The sequence below is a fragment of the Paramisgurnus dabryanus genome, chromosome 13 (assembly GCF_030506205.2).
Source record: "Paramisgurnus dabryanus chromosome 13, PD_genome_1.1, whole genome shotgun sequence".
Classification (NCBI taxonomy): domain Eukaryota; kingdom Metazoa; phylum Chordata; class Actinopteri; order Cypriniformes; family Cobitidae; genus Paramisgurnus; species Paramisgurnus dabryanus.
Window position 1 is genome coordinate 16,115,323 of NC_133349.1, and position 26,215 is coordinate 16,141,537.

Genomic DNA, 26,215 nt, shown 5'->3' on the forward strand with positions numbered 1-26,215 from the left:
AATTTAGTGATTACTATTTAGTGCGTGCGATAAATAAAAATGATTACCCCCCAAAAAAAGAGGTTTACACCGTTTTCTGTCTGCTTTTAATTACTTGGCTATTCTGACATGCTAAACGTATACATTCTTGTGTGTTTTTTATACTCCAGGTGCAGTGATTCTTTACAATTTTGTAGATAATTTACTTTTTATTTAAAGGGATTGTTCACTTTAAAATGAAAATTCTGTTATCATTTACTCATCTTCATGTTGTTCTAAACCTGTATGAATTTCTTTTTTCTGATGAACACAAAAGAAGATATTTTGAGAAATGATGGTAAACACACAGCAGATAGTGACCATTGAGTTCCATAGTAGGAATAAAAAATATTTTGGAAATATTGTGATAAATGATGGTAAGCACACAGTTGATGGTACCCATTAAATTCCATCATTTAATTTTTTATTCCTACTATGGAAGTCTATGGTCACTATCTGCTGTGCGTTTACAATCATTGTGAAAAATTATAGTCGTATAATGTTGCTTAGTTTTTTGGCTTTATTGGGATAATATGCTTGAATTATATTACAAGCAACCAGTCCAGACATTCAAAAAACGATTGTTGAGCTAAGTGACATAAGCATACTTAACTAGTGGTTACCCTGGCAACAAAGCCAACAGCTTTCAAATGACACACTGCTTTCAGTCCTACACAAGTACATACACACTGCATAGCATGTCTATAAAAGACGCACAGAAACACTCACACAAGCATAACAACTGGGAGAATGAATATATACAGACATACACGTCAAAAATAAAACCAGATATCAGTCGTTAGACAGATACACTGAACTAATACCCAGATTTAACGTTAAAATGCACAGTGATCAGTGAGAGGAGGGGTTTGCTACATGGAGTCAATATAATGTGAAAAACATCAAAATATATGGCTGACTAACAAGACAAAGAAACAATGCTGGATTTAAATGATTGCTAGTAAAAGGCACTTAAGACAGAAAGGACAGTTTGGGAAAGAAAAGCTGGTGGCTTGATTAAAACGCGTGTTTGTATGTGAATATATAGCTCTGTGTAGCCATGTGCAGTCCACTTCACTCACATACTAATTCAAAAATAAAAAATTGAATAAAGTATTCACCAAATTAGCTGAACAATGCATAAAAATACAGTGGTTAAAATAAAGATGCACCTAAAGCTACACGATTCTTCAGTTTAAAGCAATGCATAGTTTTTCATCAAGGCAGTTCTGCTTGTCTGAAGCACACTAGCATGGTAGCTTCATATTGCAAAGTCCTACTGTGATGGCATCCATTGATTCGAGGAAAGGTACATTTGTAAATCTGTGCTCAATGCAGCCATAATTAATGAATGACAGGAACAAATGTTGCATTACACAAACGTATTTGGTCTCACAAGCTTCAGCTGCATCTACCAACAAAAGCAAAAATAAGAAAACATTGTAGACCAAATGACCGCATTGCTGTCACGTTTAACAATCTATTAAGACGTGGAAGACAATCCACCAGTCAGCCCATAATAAGTGCTGGGAAGTACAAATACACATTCCCGCCACTAGATGTCATATTGCTTAAAAACAGCAGCATTTCATAAAGCTTAATCAACATTCCACCAATACAAATGGCGTTTTTTGCTCCAATTTCTGTTCGTAGAAAAGCCAAAGCAGTTGTGCATTGAAGTCTTCGTATATAATGGTGTTTTACGTTTCTTCCTCACAAAATAAGTTGTGCTATGGCTTGCTTGGCTTTCGTTCCCACAGGTAAAGAGCCGCACACAGACCTGCTCTCATAAGGCAACTCCATACAATAGTCTAGCGATGGACCACGAGCGAAGCACACAAATGTTGTGTCATTTTAGGTTAAAGGACATTAATGGTCTCTCTTCTCGTTTTTGCCAAGGACTCTTCTTGTTCTCGTCTTCACCGGTGTCATCGGGGACGGCCAGGTTGTTTGGGCGGCTACTGCTCGTGTGCATTTGAGCATCCTCAGTCCTATAAACTTCACTAAGTGTCCCGGTCTCCTCTGCCGTCTCATCTATGGGATCTGGAAGAGGAGGTGGTGAAGGAAGCGGTGGAAGAAAATTTGGAGATGGGGGTGATGGGATCTCTTCGACTTCCTCTTCTTTCTCTTTTTCCTGAAGCAAAGGTGCAACAGAGTTTTCTTCAGGGCTACATACTGGAGTTGGGCTATCGCTACCACTTGCATTTGCATTTGAATCGTCTACAACCACCAACGGTGAATATGCGACCATAGACTGTGCTGCCTGAGCCTCACTTTCAGATTTGAGCCCTTCTCGAATTCGAAGTTTGGCATTGTCACGAACACGCCGTCCTGGTGTGAGATCACTCATGTCCACCCCCGAGTCCAGACTGGCATCGTTGCTTCCAACACAACTGTTGTTGCATCCTGCCCGCTGCAGGTCAATGTAGGAATGGCGGATGTGCGCATTGGAACGACCGTCCAATGACACGAACCAAGCTCTTGGGTGAGCGAGGGGCTTTCCTCCTCGAAGTTCCATCAAAGTTTTTTCGGCTAAGAGCTGATCTTCTCCATTCATCTGCACGACATCTAGACCTGCCTGACTGAGCGAGCTGGGTATAGAGAGATCTGCAGGAAGAGCTGCCGTTTGCAACCTCCACTCCTCCATTCCCCCTCCTTGGTTTTCCTCCGCTCCTTGCGTTTCTCCTCCCGGCTCTCCTTTACCCCATGCGTGTGACACCTGATCCTGACACGCGCTAAGCTCCGCCTGAATGCTTTCTAATTCGCTCTGTACATCTGACTGCAAAAGAAGTGCCTGGCCAGAAAGTGGGTGTGTCCCGGGCAGTCTCATGTAGTGGGCGGGGATGAGGAGCGTGGGGCGGGCCTTGCGATAAGTCTCCTCTCCTTGGCTGACGTATATTTCAGAGGAACAGCAGAGGAGAGCTCCGGGTTTTGGAAGGGGGGCAGGACGCTCCAGGTTGTCTACGGAGCGAGAGAGCATATAATCGACCTGCCGCCGCTCGATTCCCGGCTCCCTCTCCGGGGATCCGGCAGTGCTCGTTGATGTGGCAGAAACAGGAGAGAGACGGGGATCACGCAGGCTTGATTTACTTTCTGAAGACAGACGTCCCGCTGAGGCGGTGTGGTGTAAGGGATGGGGTGATGAGGACGAGACGGACATGTGAAGGGGATGAACAGATGAAGTTGTGACAGAGGTGTAGCTACGTCTGTATTCCCCACGTGCGGCAGGAGAATCGTAGCCCTCGGAAGGATGATTTGAACAGGATGATTTAAGCGGAAATATTTCTATCGAGCGTTTATAGTGGTTGGATCCTCGGCTAGCAAGCTCACCGCGTGATGCTGCCAACTCGATGTTGGAGGAGTCGTAGGGGGTGGGTTTTAGCATGGGTGTGTGCATGTCTGGCTCCGCCCCATTGTGGTCAAGATGAGTCTCATTGATGAGGTTTAGGTGGGACATAGATGTAGCCTGGTCTCGTTTAGAGGCATCTAGAGTGGAGGACAGATCAAACTTCCTATGGGCGGGCCGTAAGCGGGAACACTTCCTCCTAAAAGGACAAAGACATGTTCAATTTGCAAATACTCACAAAAACATAGTGCTTCCTCTATTAAATAAAGACTCATACCTGCAATAATAGAGCAGCATACAGAACAAGAAGAGCAATATCAGGGCCATGCCTCCTAATATGGCCAATAGGAAGACTGTGTGATATGTGCTTATGTCTTTTGCCACCACGGGACCTGCAATAAAACACATACACACATATTTGGTCTTCAGCATATGTAAATCTATCCATTTACTTCTTACATTTTCACTGAGATCCACTTTACAATATCCATTAACAGCATTTCTCAACATTAGATATTTCCTATAAACATCTTTTTTATGCTGCAAGTTACAACACGATGACGTTCTCTTAGATCTCATTCTCTGATATAAATAACGCAGTGAATGTACCAACAAATATAGAAGTCAATAACTCTGTCTGCTAGAAAGTACTTATACATCCGCCTTTGAGGCTCCTCATAGGCATTAATGGCCTTATTAAAGGTCAACTATTGCAGAGTCATCTTTATTTGAAGAAATATCGAATGCACAGAAATGAATGACTGTTACCTGTATTTATGGGAGACATGGCTGCCACCCAATAACCAAGCTGAGGGGCGATATATGTGAGAGTTAACTGTTTCCCCTCTCTATGGACATATCCCAGACTGCTCTTCAGCCAGGCCCCTACAGTGACACAAACACACATGGTTACCAGATATACAGAGAGATACAAAATGTCGAAAACCACATTAAAAATCAAGCGTTCATGTAGCACAGTTGGCACAGCACTGCATTAGCAGCCAATGCATATAGGTAATACAGATAAAAATGGGGTTTTTAACCTTGAAATTTACAAGAAATGTTAAAAGTTTTTATTAAAAGCGGGGTGCATGATTTTTGAAAAACACTTTGGAAAAGGGAGATGGGTTGAGTACCAAAACACACTTTTAGCCAATCACCAGTAAGGGGTGTGTCTACTAACCGACATCGTTGCCTGGGTTGCATGTGTGTTGGGCGGGTCTATCAAAAGAAGGTCCAGATTCTATTGGGGTAGGGGCGTGTTTGTTTAGGTGATTTCAAATATCAACATTGGCTTTCAGAGATCATGCACCCCGCCTTTAAAGATTTCTTTTTAAAGTTTTGACATCAACTGAAAATCTGTTTATAGGTCACAAGACTTGTGTTCATTTGTCATTATCCATCACATTTCTGGTTATATAAAGCGCACTCATTATATGTTTCAGTGCATTATTATGTTGAGATTTTTGGCATTTCTTAACAGGGTCAGACAAGTACTAAAGCTCTGCCAACGGCACAAACAAACTAGCCACAGGTTTAATTCTGTCAGGATCTAAATCTGACCTTTCATGCATGCTCAGTTCACACAAACAGCATTGTGATTCCAATGATGTGTTGCTAATTCAATTTGACCTGCTAATTTTACTTACCGACGCAAATGTTTACAGTATATAAAAAGTTTAGTAAGTAATGGGCTATGTTCTCAATGGCCACTTGGTGGCAGTGAATCCTGAAGGGCTGAATGATGTATACAAAGTACAACAAATATAGGTAAAAGAACAACACAAAATGTTTGCACTTTGCAAATATTATTAAAGGGATGAAACACACACACACACAGCACTGACAACTGCACAGGCCACATAAACACAACGTGCTGACGCGTCAACTATTCACATGCGGTTGTTTGCACACACTGCCCTACACGCAAATGTCACAGGACATCTTCCCACACTTTCACAATGCACTTTCATGCAGAATCCTGCGATCTATCAATCTGTTAGCTAAAGAAAGCTTTGTTTGCTTTGTGCCGTGTGCTCTTACGTAAGGTGCCGCTACAATTTGGCATTTACCAAAATATTTACTTAAGGTTTTAATGCATGACCTTTGATTCAATTTCCATGGCTTTGAGGGTAACCACAAAAGACATTTAGCTCAGATCAGCAGACCATATAGGAACATTTTACATATTGAAGCACTAATGATGATACGTCACTCTCCAAACTGAGGAAAGATGTTTCAACATTAAGGATGCCTATAGACTTTCATGACATGTCCAAACTATTTTTGTGGCAAATCAACAGTGCATTACTTGTACTTAAGATGGAAGACACATTTACAAAAAGTTAAGATAATGAGGAGTATGAGAAGATGCTAAATTAATACGCTGTCACTGTGTGATGCCAAGAGCTTAAGAATCTAACTAATAAAGTCCTGTTTGTGACAAAAGATTTTATTTCAAAAGATTTTATTAAGACACACAGAGATACAGACACAAGATGGGTTTAAATTAACCTAAGGGTTGTTTCAACCTATAGTTGGGTAAAATATGTACAAAGCCAACACCTGAAGTAAATTGTTGGGAAATGTACATATTTGCCCAAGCACAGATTAAAACAACCCAGCATATGTCTCTTTCATAGTGTAAAGAGCTATTTCAAAGCAATAAAATACTCAACAGTTGGGTGTAACTATATTTCTATTTACAATAGCGATAAACTAAAGCCACGGCTTCTTTCTTTCCGTATACATATTATGGGATGCATTATGCAATGTCTATAGAGCAGTTTTAGACAAGTCTGGATTAGCAATCTCTTTTAGACAGATTCAATCATTACATCATTATCATCTGCAAGGTTCAATTATGCTAAACCTGTAACCTTATCTAACTGTATATCTAGAGTGATAAAAACAATTTTATAAAACGGGCAATTCTGGTTCTTCATTCTGATTGGTTGAAACGCGTTCTAAGCCGTGATAAAATACACCGGTAACCTCACGGTTCAAACTGGGTGGCAACTTAAAAAAAAAAAAAACGCTGACGGGAAAAGAGTTCAGCTTGCTTCCAAGCATATTTGATCATCACTTCAACAGTTGCACAATATCAATGTTAATGTATAAATTAGATGAATGGTGATTTATAAAATAAACACCACAGTCTTAAATCATATTTTCATTGTGTCTTTGCTGCATCTGTGTTGGTTGGGAACTGCGCTCTGTTTCAGTCACACTTGATTCTGAGTAATATTTGTACTAATATAATTACAACTTATTTGTGTTTTATTTTATAAAATCCCTCTAACGTTATGCATATGAAGTAACCGTTTTATAAACGCAATAAACCCCCTCGAAGCAGTGGGGTTACAGTGCATTTTATAACAGCTAAGGGGGTTTTAGGCACTCCGCTTTGCGTCGTGCCTAACAACGCCCCTTAGCTGTTATAAAATGCACTGGTTACCCACTGCTTCTTGGGGTTTATTGCTTTAATTTTTTCCGCTTTGCGTCGTGCCTAACAACGCCCCTTAGCTGTTATAAAATGCACTGGTTACCCACTGCTTCTTGGGGTTTATTGCTTTAATTTTTTTTTCTTTTTTATCCAGAAGACATAAAATAGCATTATATGACCCTTTATATATATATATATATATATATATATATATATATATATATATATATATATATATATATATATATATATATATCTACACACACATATATATATATATATATATATATATATATATATATATATATATATATATATATATATATATATATATATATATAATCTACATTTATTTTTTATTCAACTAAAAAGCCATTATGGCCCATGCCTATTCTCCTCACACATCTAATTTTATATTGCAAACTTTTTATAACCATTAATGCTGGTTATGGTGGCACAATGCTGGAAACCATTCGCAAAACTAAACAGAATAGAATAACTAGTATAGCATAGCTATACTTTTAATTTATGTCTGCATTTAATGTCTGCTTTAATTTTCTATTATTAACCCTAAATTACATGCTAGGCAATATATTTACAGTATATAGTATGTATAATTTAAATGTAAATGTATTAAAATGTAAAAAAAATAAAGCACTTAAAAGCAACCAAGCTGGATCTTAAGAATTACACTTTAGTCTTGGATCAGAAATAAAAGGCATTGCATGAAAACTCCTTGTGACTTGGATTTGTATTATTTGATTATATGAACAACTTCCCTTTTCATACCACTGAGGGCCAAAATCGACATAATCTTATAAAATCCTATAAAATCGCAGATAAAAAAACAGCAAATTTTAGGCTTTTATAATGTATTTCCGCTTGGTTAGGTTAGCATTTATTTAAAAAAAAAATGATAAGGGGGAAAAATGTTGCAGTAATTTTATTTTGTTCTTTGTACAAACTGAGCTTTATTTCACAAATAAGTGTTCGGTGTTAAACCTCTATTCAGTTTTAAAGATCATCCTCTGCTTGCCAACCATGACCTCAGTACCCCTGTTTTCATCAAATCCTTACAGGTTTTCGTTAAAGAATAAAAAAAATTCCCCTCAACTGAACACTTCCTTTTTACTCTCATCCTAAAAAAAAATCCCTTCACTTTGTAAGGGATAATGTAGAGGCAGCCGGTAGTTATTGGGAAATAAGCCCCGACAGTGTGATCAGGACCCGACGCGAAGCGGAGGGTCTTGTATCACACTGAAGGGGCTTATTTCCCAATAACTACCGGCTGCCTCTACATTATCCCGCTTATTACACGGCTACTTGCCACATAAGAAAAAAAACTGGACATGAATATGAATTTGAAACATTTTATTGGCATATTTGTTTTAAATTAAAAATTTTATCCTTCCGCGAAACTTTGCACAGATGCATAAAATGATCGTAATACCTTATTAAGATCCTCTGCTTCATACTTGTCTCCATTTTTTCTCTTTTAGCCAGTCTTTGAGAAGTTTTAATGCCCATTCTGTATTTTTTTGTGTGTTGGCTTCGTAGCTGTCATGCTCTATTTTGTCAAGTTCAGTCTCAGTAAGCTCTCTGTGTCTTGTCGTGGTTGTCGAGTGTGTCACAAGATGGCGCCAAACAGACAGTAATCTTTATTGATCTTTATAGGCGCGGAGCGATTTTACTCGTGCAAGTAGTCCGGCTATGCGTTATTATTTTGGAGCGGTTATTATTTGAAAAGAACGAACCTGCAAATGTCTCAACTGACCAATCAGAATCAAGCATTCCAGAGAGCCGTGTAATAAGGTGTGATAAATTAATACATAAATCTTTAGTAATGATAATATTTTGATAATTTATGTGATGTATGTTCATAGATGCTATAAAGAGATGCATGTGTGTTATGAACTCACCCAGTTTAGGGTCAAACCTCCAGGCTGGGATGTGGTCATTCTCTTTCAGGTCACTGTCTGCAGGAAGAGGAACACTCACACTGATTGGCTCACTGACGTGAAGCTCCGCCCCATCACTGCCCAAAAGATGGACACTGATAGCAGCTATAGGAGTCAACTCAAACTTTCGATCGGTGCCTAACAAAAAGAATACAGGAAAAAAGAGAGGATGGATAAAAGGGAAAAGGTAAAAAAATACGTAAAGGCAGGGTGCATGATCTCTGAAAGCCAGTGTTGATATGTGAAATCACCTGAACAAACACGCCCCTACCCCAATAGAATCTGGACCTTCTTTTGATAGACCCGCCCCACATATACGCAACCCAGGCTACGATGTTGGTTAGAAGACACGCCCCTTACTGCTGATTGGCTACAAGTGTGTTTTGGTACTCGGCCAGATTCCCCTTTCCAAAGTGTTTTTCAAAAATCATGCACCCTGCCTTTAAACACATTGACAAAGGTTCCACTTAAGTGGTTCTGATGTGGGTTGTGCCCCATACATAGACAAGTTGTAAGACATGCCATCACCCCTTATTATTACACCTATGGTATGGTATGCTAGTTGTAAGGAAATATTGCACAATACATTATTTTCTCCTGTTTTACCTGTATAGTTGGAATGAAGACCTTGCAGATAAGGGAAGTACTGCGTGTCTTGCGACGAACTGCTCACGGTGAGAAAGGCTGTCAGGTTGGTATAGGTTGCGTTAGCAGGAAGACTCAATGCTCTTCTCTGGAACTGCACCCACGGCTGCAGTTTTGATCCTTAAATAAGACGGCAAAAACAAGCATGTCACAATACGTCTGTGATTCCAGCTTTAGTATATATATATGACTAACATGCTGCATCACAGTCATAACACATGTTCTTCTCCATCTCTTTCTTCTAACTGGAGTGCATCAGCAGATGATTGAGTCTAGGTAGTACAGTGTGGGTCTTTTGAGAGCGGTGATGTCATTATGTTTCCATTGTGGCTATTTCAACATACCATAGACATGACACTAAGCTATAGGCCAGAGAGTCCTGCCAAACCTCCACAAGCACAAATATCATTAGTGTAAAGCAGTCAGCTTCATTCATTACAATGGAAGTGATGTAAGCTTGACATTCAGCTGATTCTCACACACACACACACACACACACACACACACACACACACACACACACACACTTTGAAGATATAAATAAAATGATGATTTTGGTCACCAAATGTACCTACAATTATCTAATCACCCATATGTGAGAATGTCTTTGTGTTGTATCAAAATGCCACAGCAGATGGGACAGGGTCTGTGATTGATAGGGTAAGTGTATGCGTGAGTTAAATGTTTTTAGGGGACAGAACTGGGGGAATGGCTCTAAATGAAAGTGCAGCAGAATTGGTCCTCTGAGAACTATAAACATGTCTCCCACATATCTCAAACATTGATGAATGAGTTACCAATGGATGCAGTACACAATGCATATGGCCTAAAGAGGATCAGTAGAGAGAGTAAAGCAGTACGGATAAAGAAATGTGGGTAGAAGGAAGACAAAAAGATAAAAAAAGGAAAATGAAAAGAAAAGATTTTTTTAAATTCCAATCATTCTTTGTGTTTAGGTGTTTATAGTCTCTCATTTAAATGTGAAATCACAGCTCACTAGAAACCTCTAACTGGGACGAAATCCCAAGAGCAATGTGGACTACAGTAAAGAAAGATTTTATTACACTCACCACCACATAAGAATTATATATAAATATATAAACACGTAAATGTAATGGAATGACTAATATGTAGCATTTGTCCACACACAAAGCACGCATGCACGGGCACACAAGTAGAGCTGAAGATCTTTGCCCGAACCCGACGGGACCCGTCGGGACCCGACGGGCTCGGGCGGGTTCGGGCTTCCTTTCTAACATTTTACACGGGCTCGGGGCGGGCTCGGGCTTGCGCTCCGGCTTTGTGAGGTAAATGAGCGGTCAAGTTCAATCAGTAGCGCAGGATCGCGCTGAATTCATTTACAGTGGATTGGATTTAATGATTTTCCTCATCAAAAACATGTAGCCTAATCTTGGTGAGTAGGTTTTTCAATGTATAACTAAATATGAATCGAGTCTTAAATACATAATTTAGACAGAGGATATAGACTAATGTTGGCAGTAATGGAGAGAAGTGCCGACGCAAATCCCGCGGAGCCTTTCTCTTAATTTCGTTATTGCCAAATACCCATCTTAATTCAGAATGTATTATCTTAATTTAATTCGTTAAGAAATAATAATTTTATTGGCATATTTATAGTGTATTGCATAAGCCTATTTAGAATGAGATGTTACAATGTTACAGATGACTTATTTTATTTCTTTGTTTCAACTTCCAAGTGGCGTGTAGATTATTAGTCATGAATAAATAATGTTAAAACCTGTGTAAATTTCGCATTCTTGACAAAAGCTATGTGTGTGTGCGCACATTTAAATAATGTCGGGCTGTAAACGGGTTCGGGCTTTTAAATAGCTGTCAATCTAAATGTACGTTCGGGTTCGGGCTGCATTCTGTCGGGCTCCGGACATTTCGGGCCTAACTTTTAAGGCCCGATTACAGCTCTACACACAAGCACAAAAGAATGTGAATTACACATGCAAAACATAAATTTATCTACAAACTTGATCTACTGAGGATTTTATCTCTCTGATATCTGTGTACCCAAATAAATATGAATGGGAGGTATTCATATGGTTGACATGACAAGCAACTGTTTGTTTAAAACTATATTTATTTTACAAAGACATAACTGTTGACAGTCAAACAAATGTTTCAAGAAAAGTTTCCAACATTGCTTTTAACAAGCAAATCTCTCCAAGTCTCCTATGTACAGTATATGAAACATGTTGTGTTCACTGATGTATTTTGAAGAGTTTGGTTCCAAAACGCAATAAATGCCATAAAAAAAATAGTTACCGCCAAAATCAGTATTGTATCAGGTCAATATTAAAAAGTACATTCTTAATTTTACGCAAAATCTGATATTTGCAGTGTTATTCGGTCATCTTTTCTCCCTTTTTTCTAAACCGTGACAAAGGTCAGTCTTCATTCTCTGCAGAATGCAATAAATCCCCTTAACCAATCACAGCGCACCTTACAATCCATGCATTGTAAACAATAATGGTGCCGCTTTGAATACACATGGGATCCTAGTTTTCCTTATCTACTTTGTCCTTCGTAATTAACAAACAAACAAAAACAAAGTAATACTTTAGATGGCATTGATAAACCAGTGATGGTTTTCTGGCAAGGAAGAAATGTAAGCCATCAAAATCAAATAATTTACGTGAGAGGCACTTGGGCGAAGGAAAAATGCCGGCTGTTGCTTGTTCTCACACGACAGCATTAAACTTCTGTCATGCTAACACATTGACCCCAGGGGATCTTATGAAAAACTTTCCATTATTTAATTAAAAGTCAACGAAAATTGAGCAGGACCAAAACATTTTACAGCTGATCGCTGTCAAAAAAGTTCAGCGACGACGTCCCAAGGATGACAGTAGCAATGACAGTGTTCTTAATATGACAAAGTAAGTGCTTTGATTAATGCCATTAATGTTTATTTTTTAATTAGTGTATACCACTAGTCAACTAAATGAATATAACATGGCAAAGATGAATGCACATTTATATATTGATTCAATAAATTTATAGCATTTTGAAAAAAAGCTTTTATTAGACAAAATTATTAGTTTTTATAATAAATCTTTGAAAATCAAATTATGGATTTGAATTTTTTATGTTATTATAACAAAGATGCTATGTGAAAGTTTGTAACAGAAAATAGTGGTTTTCATCACTTTCTTGATATAGAAAACACGTTTTTACCCAAATTAGTCGAAATAGTTTTATTGCATTTTGAAACCAAACTCTTCATTTGTACATGCATCGTAATGACTGATTCACTCTTTCCTTTACATTCACACTTCATACAGATTCATTAACACACAACACAACTCTTAATTCCCCGGGGCAGCAGAGTGTTTATGTGTATTCACATGTGTGAACCACAACAGTGCATCACCATGAAAGATTCATTAAAGCGCTCAGTACATACATCGAAGTAAAGACCTCAGATTGATCATATTCATAATAATAACAATACATGGTTGATAAGTAAAACTCATAACAACATGCAAGCAAATGTTACCTTGATATCCAGAGACGATCTGCACCACATCTTCATAAACCATCAGAGTAGCAGCTCTTTCCGGGAGCAGATCCAGACTTAGAGATGAGAAGACTTGTAAACACAAAGACACACAAAAGTAAAGTCATACTTAGCAAGACGAATCACAACCAGCCCTACAAAGCTCAGATTCATGGCAACAACAAGCTGATTTCTTCATATGCTGTGTGTACAGGCGTATCTACTTCTGCCCGAGTTATTTGTAGGTTAATCTCATTAGCTGTAAGGGAACATTTGATTTATTTCTATTACAGTGTTCTGCATTCCAGCTTGACTTGAGTTTTTATTTCTTGTGCCATCTGACCCACAGTGTCTGTAACCTGGTGATACGGGAGGATTAACCAATCCAACTAACACAATCTTCAAAGACAAAATCTGGATTTGTGGCCTATGTTCACACAGGCAGCAAAAATCAAATCAGACTCTAATCTGTTTAGTTGCTTGCAAAGCAAACAACAGCAAACTATATCTGCATTCAAAATGGCTGCAAAAGAGCAAAAAATACTTAAGGACAGGGACTATCTTTACCCAGAGTTTCAAAATATGCTTTCATTACAATCAATTGGGAATTAATAATTTGACCTTTACTGAAAGCACAGAGAAAGACCCAAATGATAATCAGAATAAAATAAAACTTAAAACATTTTAAACTTCATGAACAGCAATTTCTAACCATTTAATTGTCACCCCTCCTTTTTGAGTGGGGGGGAGTGAAAATCTTCAAATTAATTTAACTAAGCAAAATCTTGGTCCCTTTTAAAAAAAGATACTTTCACTGTTTTTCACTGAAGTGTCTAAAATTGGTTATAGCAGTATAAGTTTATTTTTTTAAATAATGCAATAAAGTATACATTTTATATTAAAAACCCATAAAAATCTATTTTTTACTCCTAAAATGCTGTGAAAATAAGGCCATGACTCTCAATTAGTTCTGATCCAAATTTCAAGTTAAAATCACAAACATTGAAGTTTTTGTAACACTTTTAATGGTTTTATCAACTAAGGCCACCAGGTGTCAACGTTTGCTGCATACTCACAAATCACAAATTTATAAATTACTGTCACTGCATCATTATTAATGAAAAATCATTATTTGAAATATGAAAACTACATTCATAGGGCTTTCCAGTGATAGATAGGTTTGTCAAGATTTTTGAAGATAACATAATATGAAATATGAAAGCATATTATAATTTAAAGGCTTTTTTTACATTGCATTTGAAAATAACACATTTTAGTGTTGCAATGGCAATACCGTGAAACCGTGGTATTTTTGCTTTAGGTTATCATAACACCAGAATCTTATACCGGCCCATGCCTACACATAAGGTCAGTAGACAGAGAGTACTAGGCAGTCATTTGTGGCCGCTCGAAGACGTTCGAACACAAGAGCGTCTTCACCACAAAAGCAATCCGGTTAAATTGAGTTTTTGACCACCTCTGAATGTGGTCAAAAGTGGTCCGAACGTTTTACACCTTGTTAACACCGGAATTAAGCATTGTCCACTTTAAATTACCAAAACGCTTTTAAAAGTCCTTGTAAACCTGAAGACAAGATCGACTTTACTTCTGTGTTGTGATGTATTTCAAAGAGGAACAAAATATCATGCAAGGAAAATAGTGGGCATGGCTTCCATGTGCTTTAATTGGATATAGATGTGGGTGTTTCATTTGAAATTTAACTGCAGCAGACTAATGCTACGTACACACCAAACGTGGGGCATCGCGTTACTCGCTGTAGATTACTCACTGGATTTAACTTCGTGTCATGCAAATTTTTAGCTCGAGTTGAATATTTTTGAAGTTAACGGATGCTCCCGCCATTTAGCTGAGGTCATAAGAGAATAATACAATTTTTGATTGAATTTTTTGATTGAGGGCACATAAAAAAGACCTTCACAAATAAATGTTATATTATAAACACTGCAATATTACATAATAAAATAAAAATTGTCAGTTTTGATTTTAATACAAGGTGTATACAGCCCCAATATGAGAAATCAAGAAGTAAATCTTCATTACCTGGTAACCTGTTTGGTCGCCATGGGATGGAGTTGGGTACGTAGCCACGCTTGGTTGCCGTGACTACAAGAAGGTCGCCAAGGCGATAGGGAAACCTGATGAAGGCGTTGCCATCTGCACCAGAGGTATCTGAGGCAATAGGGGTGTGGTTAGTGAAGATCTCCACGGTGACACCAGACAGAGGCTGATGAGTGCTAGCGTCACTTAGATGAACCTTCAGTGCCACTTCTAAGGAGGAAGCAAAAAAATAAGGTTAGAATGACAGGTCAAAGTTTCTATGCAGCTTCTAGGGATGCAATTCATGTTTTCCTTACATATAAAAAATCTAGACTGTAACATCAGCATCAAATTATATATTAATATGACGAATTGGAGATCTTCATGGAAGACCAAAATCTTTAGTAGTAAGCCATGCAGAGACATCCATTAAAAACAGCCAGCAAAGTCATAAAGCATCACCCTCTTTAATCACATTAAGTGAAAACCATTTATCTTCGGCTCATTTCACAGAAATCTTCAAAGGGCACTTAGGGAAAATAACCAATCATCACACAGATAACCCCCTCCATTTCTTTTCATCAGCCAATGGAAACAACTGCTGACTCTAAGAACAATGGACTGTTTTTCTTCCTCTAGGAACCTTTGACTTTAGGAAGCCACTACAGAAACAAACTTCCTTTGGAAAACTTTTCATGCATCTCTCGCTCCACATAAACAATTCAAGGAAGAAAATGTTCTTGGGTAAGCAGCAGACAGACATATATTAGGGAATAGCGCTACAGCGTTTTACAGAATAAGAAATTGTGGGGGAAAGGTTTCCCTGTATTTGATGTTTGTTACAGTGCAAGTTTGAAAGACTTTTTATATAAAAAAGTTTAACAAATTCATACATTCTTGCAACAAGCACATTTTTACAATTTACAAACAAAATGGACACCAGAGTCAAGACTACGCACATTGCAAACACATTTTAATTGCATATAGACATCGAGATTTTATAGCCAAAAAAGATTTTTAAGTAAAAAAAAAAAAAACTGCACTCTGCATTAAATTCACTAAGAAAAATAACTCCAGGATCCCTTAATAATTATATTAATACAATTTATACAATCCACACAATAAAAACAGATAATTCCAATCTTAAATAAAAGTTTAAATGACAGTATTAAGTTTAAACACATACCTAAAAGGCAAGCAACATAAAATCCTTTAGAAACCCACGGGAAAACAGTCAAAATCACTGACGCACATGCACACATGCAAGTTTTAATGCTTTTCACATGATGTCACTTCCTTTCCCCAGTGATTTATAAATGAAAGGCTGACAGCAGTGTGGAGAGCGGCACAACCCATCTACCCCAAGTGCATATGCAACCTATACATACAGCAGAGATGAATTTACACAGAAACTCAAAACATATGCTTTTGTATTATTAATCTGAGAAATTTGCTGATCCTCTCTTCCACACCACAGGGTGTAGTTGTTGCCCTTTTAATTAAAACAGCTAACATCACAGATCATGCAAATCAGTGAGTGTATTTGTTTTTATGTATTTATTCAGGGGTGTGGAGGATTCAACATCAAACAGGATATTTGAATCATGGGTCATGCAGCTGTGAACAGGATATAGAACACTCAATTATACGTAACATAACAGCCTTGGGCTAGTCACCACAGAGTGATCTGTTTATATATTACACAGTCCCATTTCTTGTTAAATGCATTATTTGGAGAATTAAAAATATGATGCACTTGCTACTGACCACTCGTATGTTGCATTTGGGTCATTTATTTAATACTTATTTGCTGTAACAAGAAATAAATACGGATTTGGAGCGAGGACAAAATTCTATGTGTGAATATTTTAAGTGCAAAAAATGACCCCCAAAACTATAACACACAAGCACCTGTTCCATGTTCTCATCGCACAGGTGCAGTGGTGGCAGCCTGGCTCTTTTTACTGTTTACTGTAAGCAGGTTTTTGAAACGTTAACCTGGACTATAAAAGGAACACAGTCACCCCACACTAAGTAAATATTTGACTTATGGCACCGTGATGAACGAGTAAAAATTTTCCTTTGCCTCAAGCTCTACTAGGAATGACCTTACTTCATCGAGAGTCGAGGATAAAGCTGTCCGTCTTTAGTCATCATGTGCAATTTACTCTTGGTTAGTCTCCTCAATCCAGTGTAATCTCCATAACAGACCCACCCAGATCATCTACCCTTCCTAAACTTTTGACCTCTGATGCCCTTTTCTGAAACAAACACACACAAGTTTAATAATAGGGCTGTGACGATACATCGTGTTCCCCATTAAAAGACCTGCCTGAAATCGATTCTGAATCGCAAGGCTCTGATTTTGTGTTTCATGCACAGCTTGTGTGTGTACTACGGCTCTGTGATCAGTGAGAAGTCCTTATCAATCTAAAATCACTTTGAGTTTGAGTCGTTTATAATGTGAATTTAAAAAGCAACACTCGTCAAACACAATCATTCAAAGTATTTTATTATCATGAAAATACCTGAAACAATCTGAAGAACAGCGATATAAATATACCTTTAGACATTTCCTGGAATAGCGTTTGTAATGCTACTTCCTTTGTGGCACAAATGGCGTTTTTACACGACAGCGCCCTCTGGCTTTTGGATGTGGCGGCATTTCACCGTAATTCATTCAAATTCATTAATTGAGAAAACGCGCATTTGCACAATTAATCATCACAGCCTATTTAACAAAATGTGTTAACCCATAAACACCTATTGATTTTCATATGTTGTTTAGTTTTATTTTTAAATAAAATAAATCACAAACTGGAAATTTTATCAGATTTAGCTACTTCACTTTAAAAATTGCAGGGTTATTTTGACCCATGTTAGGTAAATATTGGATAGAACACACATCGCTGGGTTAAAATTGGGTTGTTTAAAAGAGCACCTATTGTCCGATTCATGTTTTTACATTTCCTTTGGTGTTTAAGTTTGTATTCATGTTATCGATTAGGGCTCGGTAAAAATATCGATTCATAAATGCATTGCAATTATTTGTTTCTCAATGCAATATCGATACATCAATTGTGGTCCCCAACGTAAATCTCTTGGACTACAACAAACACACGGATTTGTAGGCAAGCTCTTGAATCACATTCTTTGAATCAGTTTCTCATGATGATGGGCCTCATGAGAAACTGGCGGATTGTAGGCGGTTCCTACCGCTTCAACTCACAGCCTGTAAGTTAACTCCTGTCAGCAACCGAATCTTTCAAACATGGCAAGGAGCGTCACATTTTCGGCTGACGTCAAAAGTATTCAGGCCAGCAATCACCATGTGCAGATTAGCTGGCCAACCAGGGACACGACACTTTTCAAATATATGAGTTTTGTACAAAATCTGTGCGTTTCAGGAAGAGAGTAAAATCTGGAGCTACAAAAAAGTACAGTATGTGGTAGAGATGCACCGATACCACTTTCTTGGAATACGAGTACGAGTACTTGCATTTCAGTACTTGCCGATACCGAGTACTTAATAAAAAACATGATTTAAATTTACAGGTTAATTAACAAAAAAACAAGGGACTAGTTTTCCAGTTTGTTGTAAACTCTGCCTCTTTGGACAACACAAGAGGCATTAACCCCTTACACGCCGCTCAAACATAGACATTTCTCAGACCGTGGTATCGATCCCTGGTATCGGGAGACTTTTAACGAGTACTTTAGAAAATGTGGTATCGAGGCCGATAACCGATACCAGTATTGGTATCGGTGCATCCCTAGTATGTGGAAAACAATGTGTTTATTGAACCATAAATCACACAAACACATTGTATTATCCCAAAGATAAACATTTTTAGCAATGAAATAGGTGGCTTTAATACTTTATAATCTAATTACTGAGCACTGTAGGAGATCCCCTTAAAAAAAGAAGACACTACACCTTACAAAACAATCTTACCAGTATTATCCCACATTTCTGAGCTTTGAAGCAAGATCAAAACAGTAGAAGCACACCGACACTTAAATTCTGGAAAAGACCCTAAGGAAATACATACTGAAGAAACGAACAATAAAAATCAATTTCCCAGAAAAGGGCTTCCATGACTGAAGGATCAGATCAATGTTCAGTCCAAAGAGCAGCTGTTTTAACTTAAAAAAGCAAACTGAAGCATAATTACATGAATAAATGACAAACTGTAAAAACAGGCCCATCATCATGACAAACTGATTCAAAGAATGCGATTCAAGAGCTGCCACTTCTTTTGAGGATCCTGAGATGTCATTATAGCAAATTAAACAAAACGAGACTGTGCGCATGCAAAGGGTTTTCAGTTCCAAGAGGCCTACAGTTAACGTTTAACCTAAAGGGATCAATCTTATTTGCCAGCATTTTCCAAAGCCTTGTTCATTCTTTTGGAGCGGTGCGGCTCTTTTCCCTCGGCTCTCTCGGGGAATCCCCACCTCCCCCTCTCCAAACCATACACACATGCTGTGTCTCTCTCTCTCAATATCTGACATCATCGCTTCACTACAAGCCAGACGACGGACACATCACATCACACACATCACTGCACTCTCTCTTATTGATTTGGCTAACGCAGTAGTTTTAGGTGGAAACAGTTTATATATTTTTTCTTAGAGTCTCAAGGCCCATTCACATTAATGGTTAAACGGAAATGGATCTATCCACGATCCGTACAGACCTAGCCCCACAGTTCGGCACGCATGCGATTTGCTGAGCTATAACAATAAATATACAGGGGAATAATATATTCGGGGTCACCTTCAGAGCAGATGAACAATAAAACATTAACAAAATCAATTAGATGAAAGGGTTTGCATATTAAAAATGTGAACGTGCAGCATGTGAGCTAAAGCCCAGAATATCAGTTTTTTTTTTTTACGTGTACATATAATCGAATTCACAGCCTTGCAAAGTATTGTTTTTAGTGTAAGGCATTTAGAGTGTTTATTCAGGACTTTCATAAGTTACAATACATATGACATGACTGATGACATCATATCTTTAGACATCGTGACTTTTAATTCAAGACATTTAATTTCCTGAATTACTTGATGGAGTGCCAAGTGCTAGATTACTTCAGCCAAGTGTGTGCATACCCCCTTGCTGCTTTTACATAACAGATTTGGTCATTTTAGCTACATACTCATTATTAATAGGTGCATGCTATTCCAGTACACACACATAGTTAAATGAAAATGTCCATGTGACTGTGTGCATGAGCAGTGCCTGTTTATGTGCAACATAGTCCACAACGCCCTTATACAAACACATAACATCTGCTGACTAACACACAATAGCACAGTGTGAACCTGGACAACAGCTCTCAAAAAAGCTGACACCAGCTCTTACATAATCAAAGTTATCAAACAGGACCAAAACTGTTTTTCAAGATGAATACAAAATATTTTTCCAGTTAGGGGTCTAGACCAGTGGTCTCCAACATGGTGCCCGCGTACTTAATTGCCCACCAAAGCACACTCTACTAATAGCCTAAATTACATATTTTTTTTTTTACATTAGCTTGGCTTAAAGTCAAATAAAATAAAAAATCAACAAGTAAAACAAAAAGGTTTTGAGTAGACTATATAACAAAAAAACAGCCCTACAGATTGTTTTATCCATTGTAGGCATGGGCCGATTACCGGTTTCAAGGTATACCGAGGTTTAAAACAGTCAAGGTTTCAAAACCACTAAAATGTTCTGTGATACCGTCTCCAAGGTATGAGCTGTGTTTATACAAAATTCATTAAATCATGAAGTCATGTGATTGATTTGAGGTTTACATTTAATATAAATTAAGAAAATATTATATATGTTTTGAAAGCATATTATAATTTAAAGGCTTTATTGTACCTGGCATTTGAAAATAACACATTTTAGTGTTGCAATGGCAATACCGCAACACCGTGAAACCGTGGTATTTTTGCTAAAGGTTATCATACCGCCAGAATCTTATACCGGCCCATGCCTAATCCATTGTGGTAGCCCTTGCTCACAAAAAGGTTGGAGACCCCCGGTCTAGACTACTAATGCACATGTTGCAGGTGGAACTGAACCATTACAGAGGTCACAGTTCTGCTCAATCATCATTCAGCTCTTAGGAGAGACACTTAACCTCAGGTTACTCCAGAGGGACGACCTCAGAAATTACTGCACTGTATTTCTATGTTTGCATTACAACTTCTGCTTAACACCAACTGGTTCATCCATCTCTCTTCCATGCTATTTCATATTTCTTTTAGCACTCATTTACTGTCGGTGATGGTGTTTAGTGGTTAAAGAGCTGGCCTGGAAACCAAAAGGTTGCGCTCTGTAAGTAAGGTAGCCTACTTCAAATAAAGTTTATCTCAATTTTACACCATTGGATGAGCCATTGTTGCTGCATCCGCTTATCCAGTCACAACATATGGCCTACTTCTTATCAGAATCAATCTAGAAAAAAAATGCACATTAGGCTTGGATGCAATTACTTCACCACAAAAAAATTAAGCACATTTTTTTTATTTCATGAAACTAGATCTACATTCAGACACTTAATAGAAAGCTATTTATGTTTTCCCTATTTAAAGACAAGTAAGTATAGTGGCACAAAATAAAACTTTTGTTTGGAGCCATAGGAATGAATGGGGCTAGGCTAAATGCTAACACATTCAAGAAGCGCTGTACAAAGATTAAAAGTGCACGCATTGAAAAAAGATAGGTAAGCATTAATTCAGTTGAGGTAAGAACACAGTAAAATATTGAATAACTGTGGTGTTTTCCTTTAACTCTTTCACCGCCAGCATTTTTAAAAAAAGTTGCCAGCCAGCGCCAGCGTTTTTCATGATTTTCACCAAAGTTTAATGCCTTCCAGAAAATGTTCTTCTTTAAATATATAAACATACAATATACCAAATGAAAGAACAGACCCTCTGCTTTCAAACAAAAAAAAACCGTTTCAACCTACCTTTAGTGGTTCTTTTGCAATCAGCTTTTGAATATGGGTAGGTTTTTGCAAAAACACCATATTTTGAGCAAAAAGCAGAGATAATTCCATTTTTATGACGGACTTTTCATAGAGATCCCATTCAGAGCGATCTTTAAAACAGACACGGACATGCAGCAGCTTGCACCGAAAATACTTCCGGTTTTAAAAAGTTGCGGACCACCTGGTGGATAATAGCGGTATTGCGGAAAGATGGAAAATCTCGTCATTGGCGGGGAAGCGTTTTCTCTTAATTGACGAGATATCTCGTCAATGGCGGGGAAAGAGTTAAATAGGGAAAACATGGAAGTGTTTGGTGGCTTCTAAATTCATTCCTGTTTGGATCCTAAGGAATGATTGCGGCTAGGCTAAATGCTAACACAGTCACGACGGGCTGTACAAAGATTACGTGCACGCATTGAAAAAAGATAGGTATGTATTAATTCATCTAAGTTAAGGTAAGAACATAGTAAAATGTTGAAACATGGTGGTGTTTTCCTTTAAATTCTTATTTGTTCTCTCTCTTAAAAAGTCACTTTGGCAGAGGTCATATGATATTATGGACACAATGGTACAATTCTTTTCGCAGAGCTAAAGTGTGAGATGGAAAGTTTACATGTCTAATCCAAAACCTTAATTTTTTTTTTCATTTGCATTGTGTCAAAGACCTCTAGAAGAATGAAACCATCTCCCTGAGAGTCGTTCCTGCAGCTTACTTGATAGCAATGCGTTAGTAGGACGAAGATCTATCTATCTATCTATCTATCTATCTATCTATCTATCTATCTATCTATCTATCTATCTATCTATCTATCTATCATGACAGTTTTATTTGAGTTTACATCCCAACCATTACTTGCATAGGGATGTGCCAATTTTTTTAGGTTTGCATATGGGGGTGTGTTCTCAATGAAAGCTTTCCTAGAATTATGTCCTATTATATTCCCAAAACAGGAAATGCTCAATATATTTGCATGCTTTACTGTATCGCAATGTATTGAAACACAATGCATGGCAACCCCCTGCCATCATGACACCTATCGCATCGCAAGATTCTTGCCGAGATAATTGCCAGCCCTATAGCTTGTATTCACTGAAAGTCATTTTGATAAATTGTCTGCCAAAAGCATAGATGTAACGCAAATGTAAGGGTTGATGCGCTGCCCAGCATCTTGTTCTTCAGCTACAGAAGTGATGCGCTTATGTGCTGTAAGAGCGAGCACATATAGACAAAATTCTGGGTGCTGCATTGCAGGGGAGGACAGAAAGAGGTGGAAGGAAAGGGAGGGCACACAGATGAAATGTGGAATGTTTAGATCATCGTGTTATAGGTCACACAGATCTTTTCCAGCTTGTATTTCCTATATACTATGCACTCACTTATTCACCTCACAACTATGAACCTCTGCAATAACATCTTGTTGTAGCAGAATCACCCCTGGCTGGAGCAGAATCTTGTTTGCTGTAATAAAGAGAGTAATCAGTCAATATGCTGGACGATGTGCTGGCTTCTAAGGTTTAAGAATGCCCCAGGAACCCATATTATTGATTCATCTGAAAAAACAAAACTGTCAAGGTTATATAGGGTTACAGCATACGTGCATGTGCGTGCACGACACATCAACAGCAAGCTGTGGATAAAATGTTAAAGCATAATTATAAATCATATATAGTACATACATAACGCATTGCTTATATGCACTTCATGTTGTACTATTAAACATGTTGTACTGTAGATATAGTATTGAAAATACAGTTATTGAGTTACTTAGTAACTTAGCAGGCTACAGTCTGACAAACAAGCAACTGCCTCCACAAGAAAGTCAATGCTGTAAGTATCAAGTTGCCAACAGTCACCCAATGATATCAAAACAGATTTTCTTTGGGATTTCACCTTTTCTTCTAATAAATTTAAAGAAAGACAAAGAGCTACAGTCAGGGGTCTTGAAAGTATGTCAATCTCCAAACCACCAACACAAACCTACACAAAGACCAACTAGGTATGTGCATGAACGGTAGAAAATGTGATTATGAAAATAGAAAAAAATGCCATTTGAATGTTTGTTTTATAATGCGCTACCACAGGGTTAAGGCTACTGTTTATTTAATGCCTTTTCACTTCACTTATACCATCTTTAAAATATAAAATATACATGAAAATTAATTTGTTTGTATTTCTGACTGTTTTGGCAATTCAGATTGCAGATGAAATTTAAGTATTTAGAGTTTTAACAATGCTGGAATGTCTGTTTTTGTCCACCGGATTACTTGTTATTTAGACATGCTCTGAGAGATTTGTTAGCCTTTGGTTATATAGCCTACTTTATTTTGTAAATACAGAGCTAAACAAGACAGACTTGAAGAAAAAAAATGGAGAAGATTTATTATATGTGGTGCTGTGGAAAATAAACCAGATAACTTCAGATGGCTGTTTAATAGCAAACAAAGCATCTTTGCGAATTGTTGTTGAATTAAGCTCGTAACTTTGCAGAGTTAGCAATAAGGTATCACGTCAGCTTATGTTATTTGTAAAATAATGTTAAATTCAGAGTTCTTATAAGATCAGTCTGTTGTTCTTTCACCGGAGCAGGTAAGCTAAATATGGTTGTCTTTCTTCACCAAAAAATGTCAAACTAAATAAAAAAGATTGTGCAGTCTGTTATGTAGCCTATGTTTTTCTGTTCCCTTTGGGAAGAATCATTTTTAAATATCTTTTTTTTACAATTTTTTCAACTTAAAAATAAATTTATATACATACGTATGTCTTATTAAGTTATCACAGTTATCAATATTATCATGGTTATGTTAAAATGAGATGGAAATGTTCAAAAAGAAAAAAAGTTTTATTTTTGAAAATCACAATTTAATATTTCATGTCCCTGAAATTATTTCTATGATAAAAAAAGAAATAAATCTGTCTAATAAGTTTACCATGAATGAATATAATACATTATCCCTTAAATGCATTATTGTGCAAAAAAAACTATGTTGCATGTGTGTGCCTGCGTCAAACTAATTCTGGCTGGACAGGATTTATTAAACGATAATACTAACCGGCAGGACATTTTATCATGGTTAATCTCATGAAACCGGTAATCGTCCCATAACGTCATTTAAATAAACAAATATTCAAATAATATATTACATGAAAAATATCAATCTCTAACACCAAAGCTTTTATGGCGATAGCCGACATTTCACGTCCAATGACAGTGGAAGAGTGGCGGGATAAATATCACTACAACCAACACGTGCATTGTTCAACAACTGATAAACAAAGCAGAGGTATCACAGAAACCAAACAACTCAGCTGTAGAAAGCTGGCAATCGGCGTCTACCGGCTGTTTTCAGCCGTGTAAAAAAGCTTTGGTGTACACGCTCCCTAAGACCAACATAAAGCACGTAGAACATCTGATACAGTTAACTAATTTTGTGGTTCTTCTTATACATTAACAAAAACGTAACAGAAGCAATTGTGCCACAACAAAAATATCTGTAAATAAAATCTAAAAATCACATAATTGGTTCTTAATCTTGACTAGAGTTGCTTCACAACCCTGAACGGGCTCCTTTTTTGATCCGACTTCATTTTATCCACTTTACAGGGACCACAACCACCTGACCTACTGTATAACCTGTTCTATTTAAGTTAAAGGGGACATGCCACAAGACCTTTTTAAAGAATAATTCCGGTATTTAACACTTTGAGTCTCATTTCTGGTTTATTTTGGATGAATTACAATGATGGACACTAAAATTTTGACAATGGGTCGTGTCTTGACTTTTTGACTCGTTTAGAAGCATCTCTTGACTGCTTCAGAATGGACGTCAAGGGTCATGAACAAACATGTCATTAAAACAACACTTAACGTTCATTTTCAAAATTGTGCTACTCACCGAGTAGTACAGTTTTTCTGCTCACCCTAGCCTTCTGAGAGAAACCGAGTGAAAAAACTACAACCACATGTAAACAGACCCCTTTTCCGTTTCGGGCGGCGCAGTGATATATCAGCGAGCAATGAGTCTTCCAAGAGAAGTCAATGGAATTTTACAAAATGCCAAATAAAACACAACAGTATTTTGCTACACTACTTTTTTTCGCTACACTACACTACTACGCTAGTTTTGAAAATGAACGTTAAGTGTTGTTTTAATGACATGTTTATAAATGGCCATTGACTTCCATTCTAAAGCAAGAGACGCTTCTAAACGAGTCAAAAAGTCAAGACA

General features: G+C 37.5%; 1 protein-coding gene across 4 annotated transcripts in view; it reads right to left on the bottom strand.

Moving 5' to 3' along the window:
* Window positions 1-518: 518 nt before the first annotated feature.
* The window catches only part of fam171a1 (family with sequence similarity 171 member A1), a 34,393-nt gene continuing 8,696 nt past the window's right edge, over window positions 519-26,215 (bottom strand). The window contains exons 2-9 of one of the 4 annotated variants that reach the window (XM_065298134.2): window positions 23,374-23,447; window positions 15,003-15,230; window positions 12,942-13,034; window positions 9,374-9,532; window positions 8,729-8,905; window positions 4,133-4,249; window positions 3,642-3,756; window positions 519-3,563 (exon numbers count right to left, since the gene is read on the bottom strand). In XM_065298134.2, the coding sequence (XP_065154206.1) occupies window positions 1,868-3,563; window positions 3,642-3,756; window positions 4,133-4,249; window positions 8,729-8,905; window positions 9,374-9,532; window positions 12,942-12,984 (2,307 nt within the window). In that variant the 5' untranslated portion in view covers window positions 12,985-13,034; window positions 15,003-15,230; window positions 23,374-23,447 and the 3' untranslated portion in view covers window positions 519-1,867. Of the gene's footprint in view, window positions 3,564-3,641; window positions 3,757-4,132; window positions 4,250-8,728; window positions 8,906-9,373; window positions 9,533-12,941; window positions 13,035-15,002; window positions 15,231-15,316; window positions 15,446-16,185; window positions 16,280-23,373; window positions 23,448-26,215 lie in introns of those variants that run through there. The other 3 variants (XM_065298133.2, XM_073811594.1, XM_065298132.2) reach the window with 3 other exon arrangements.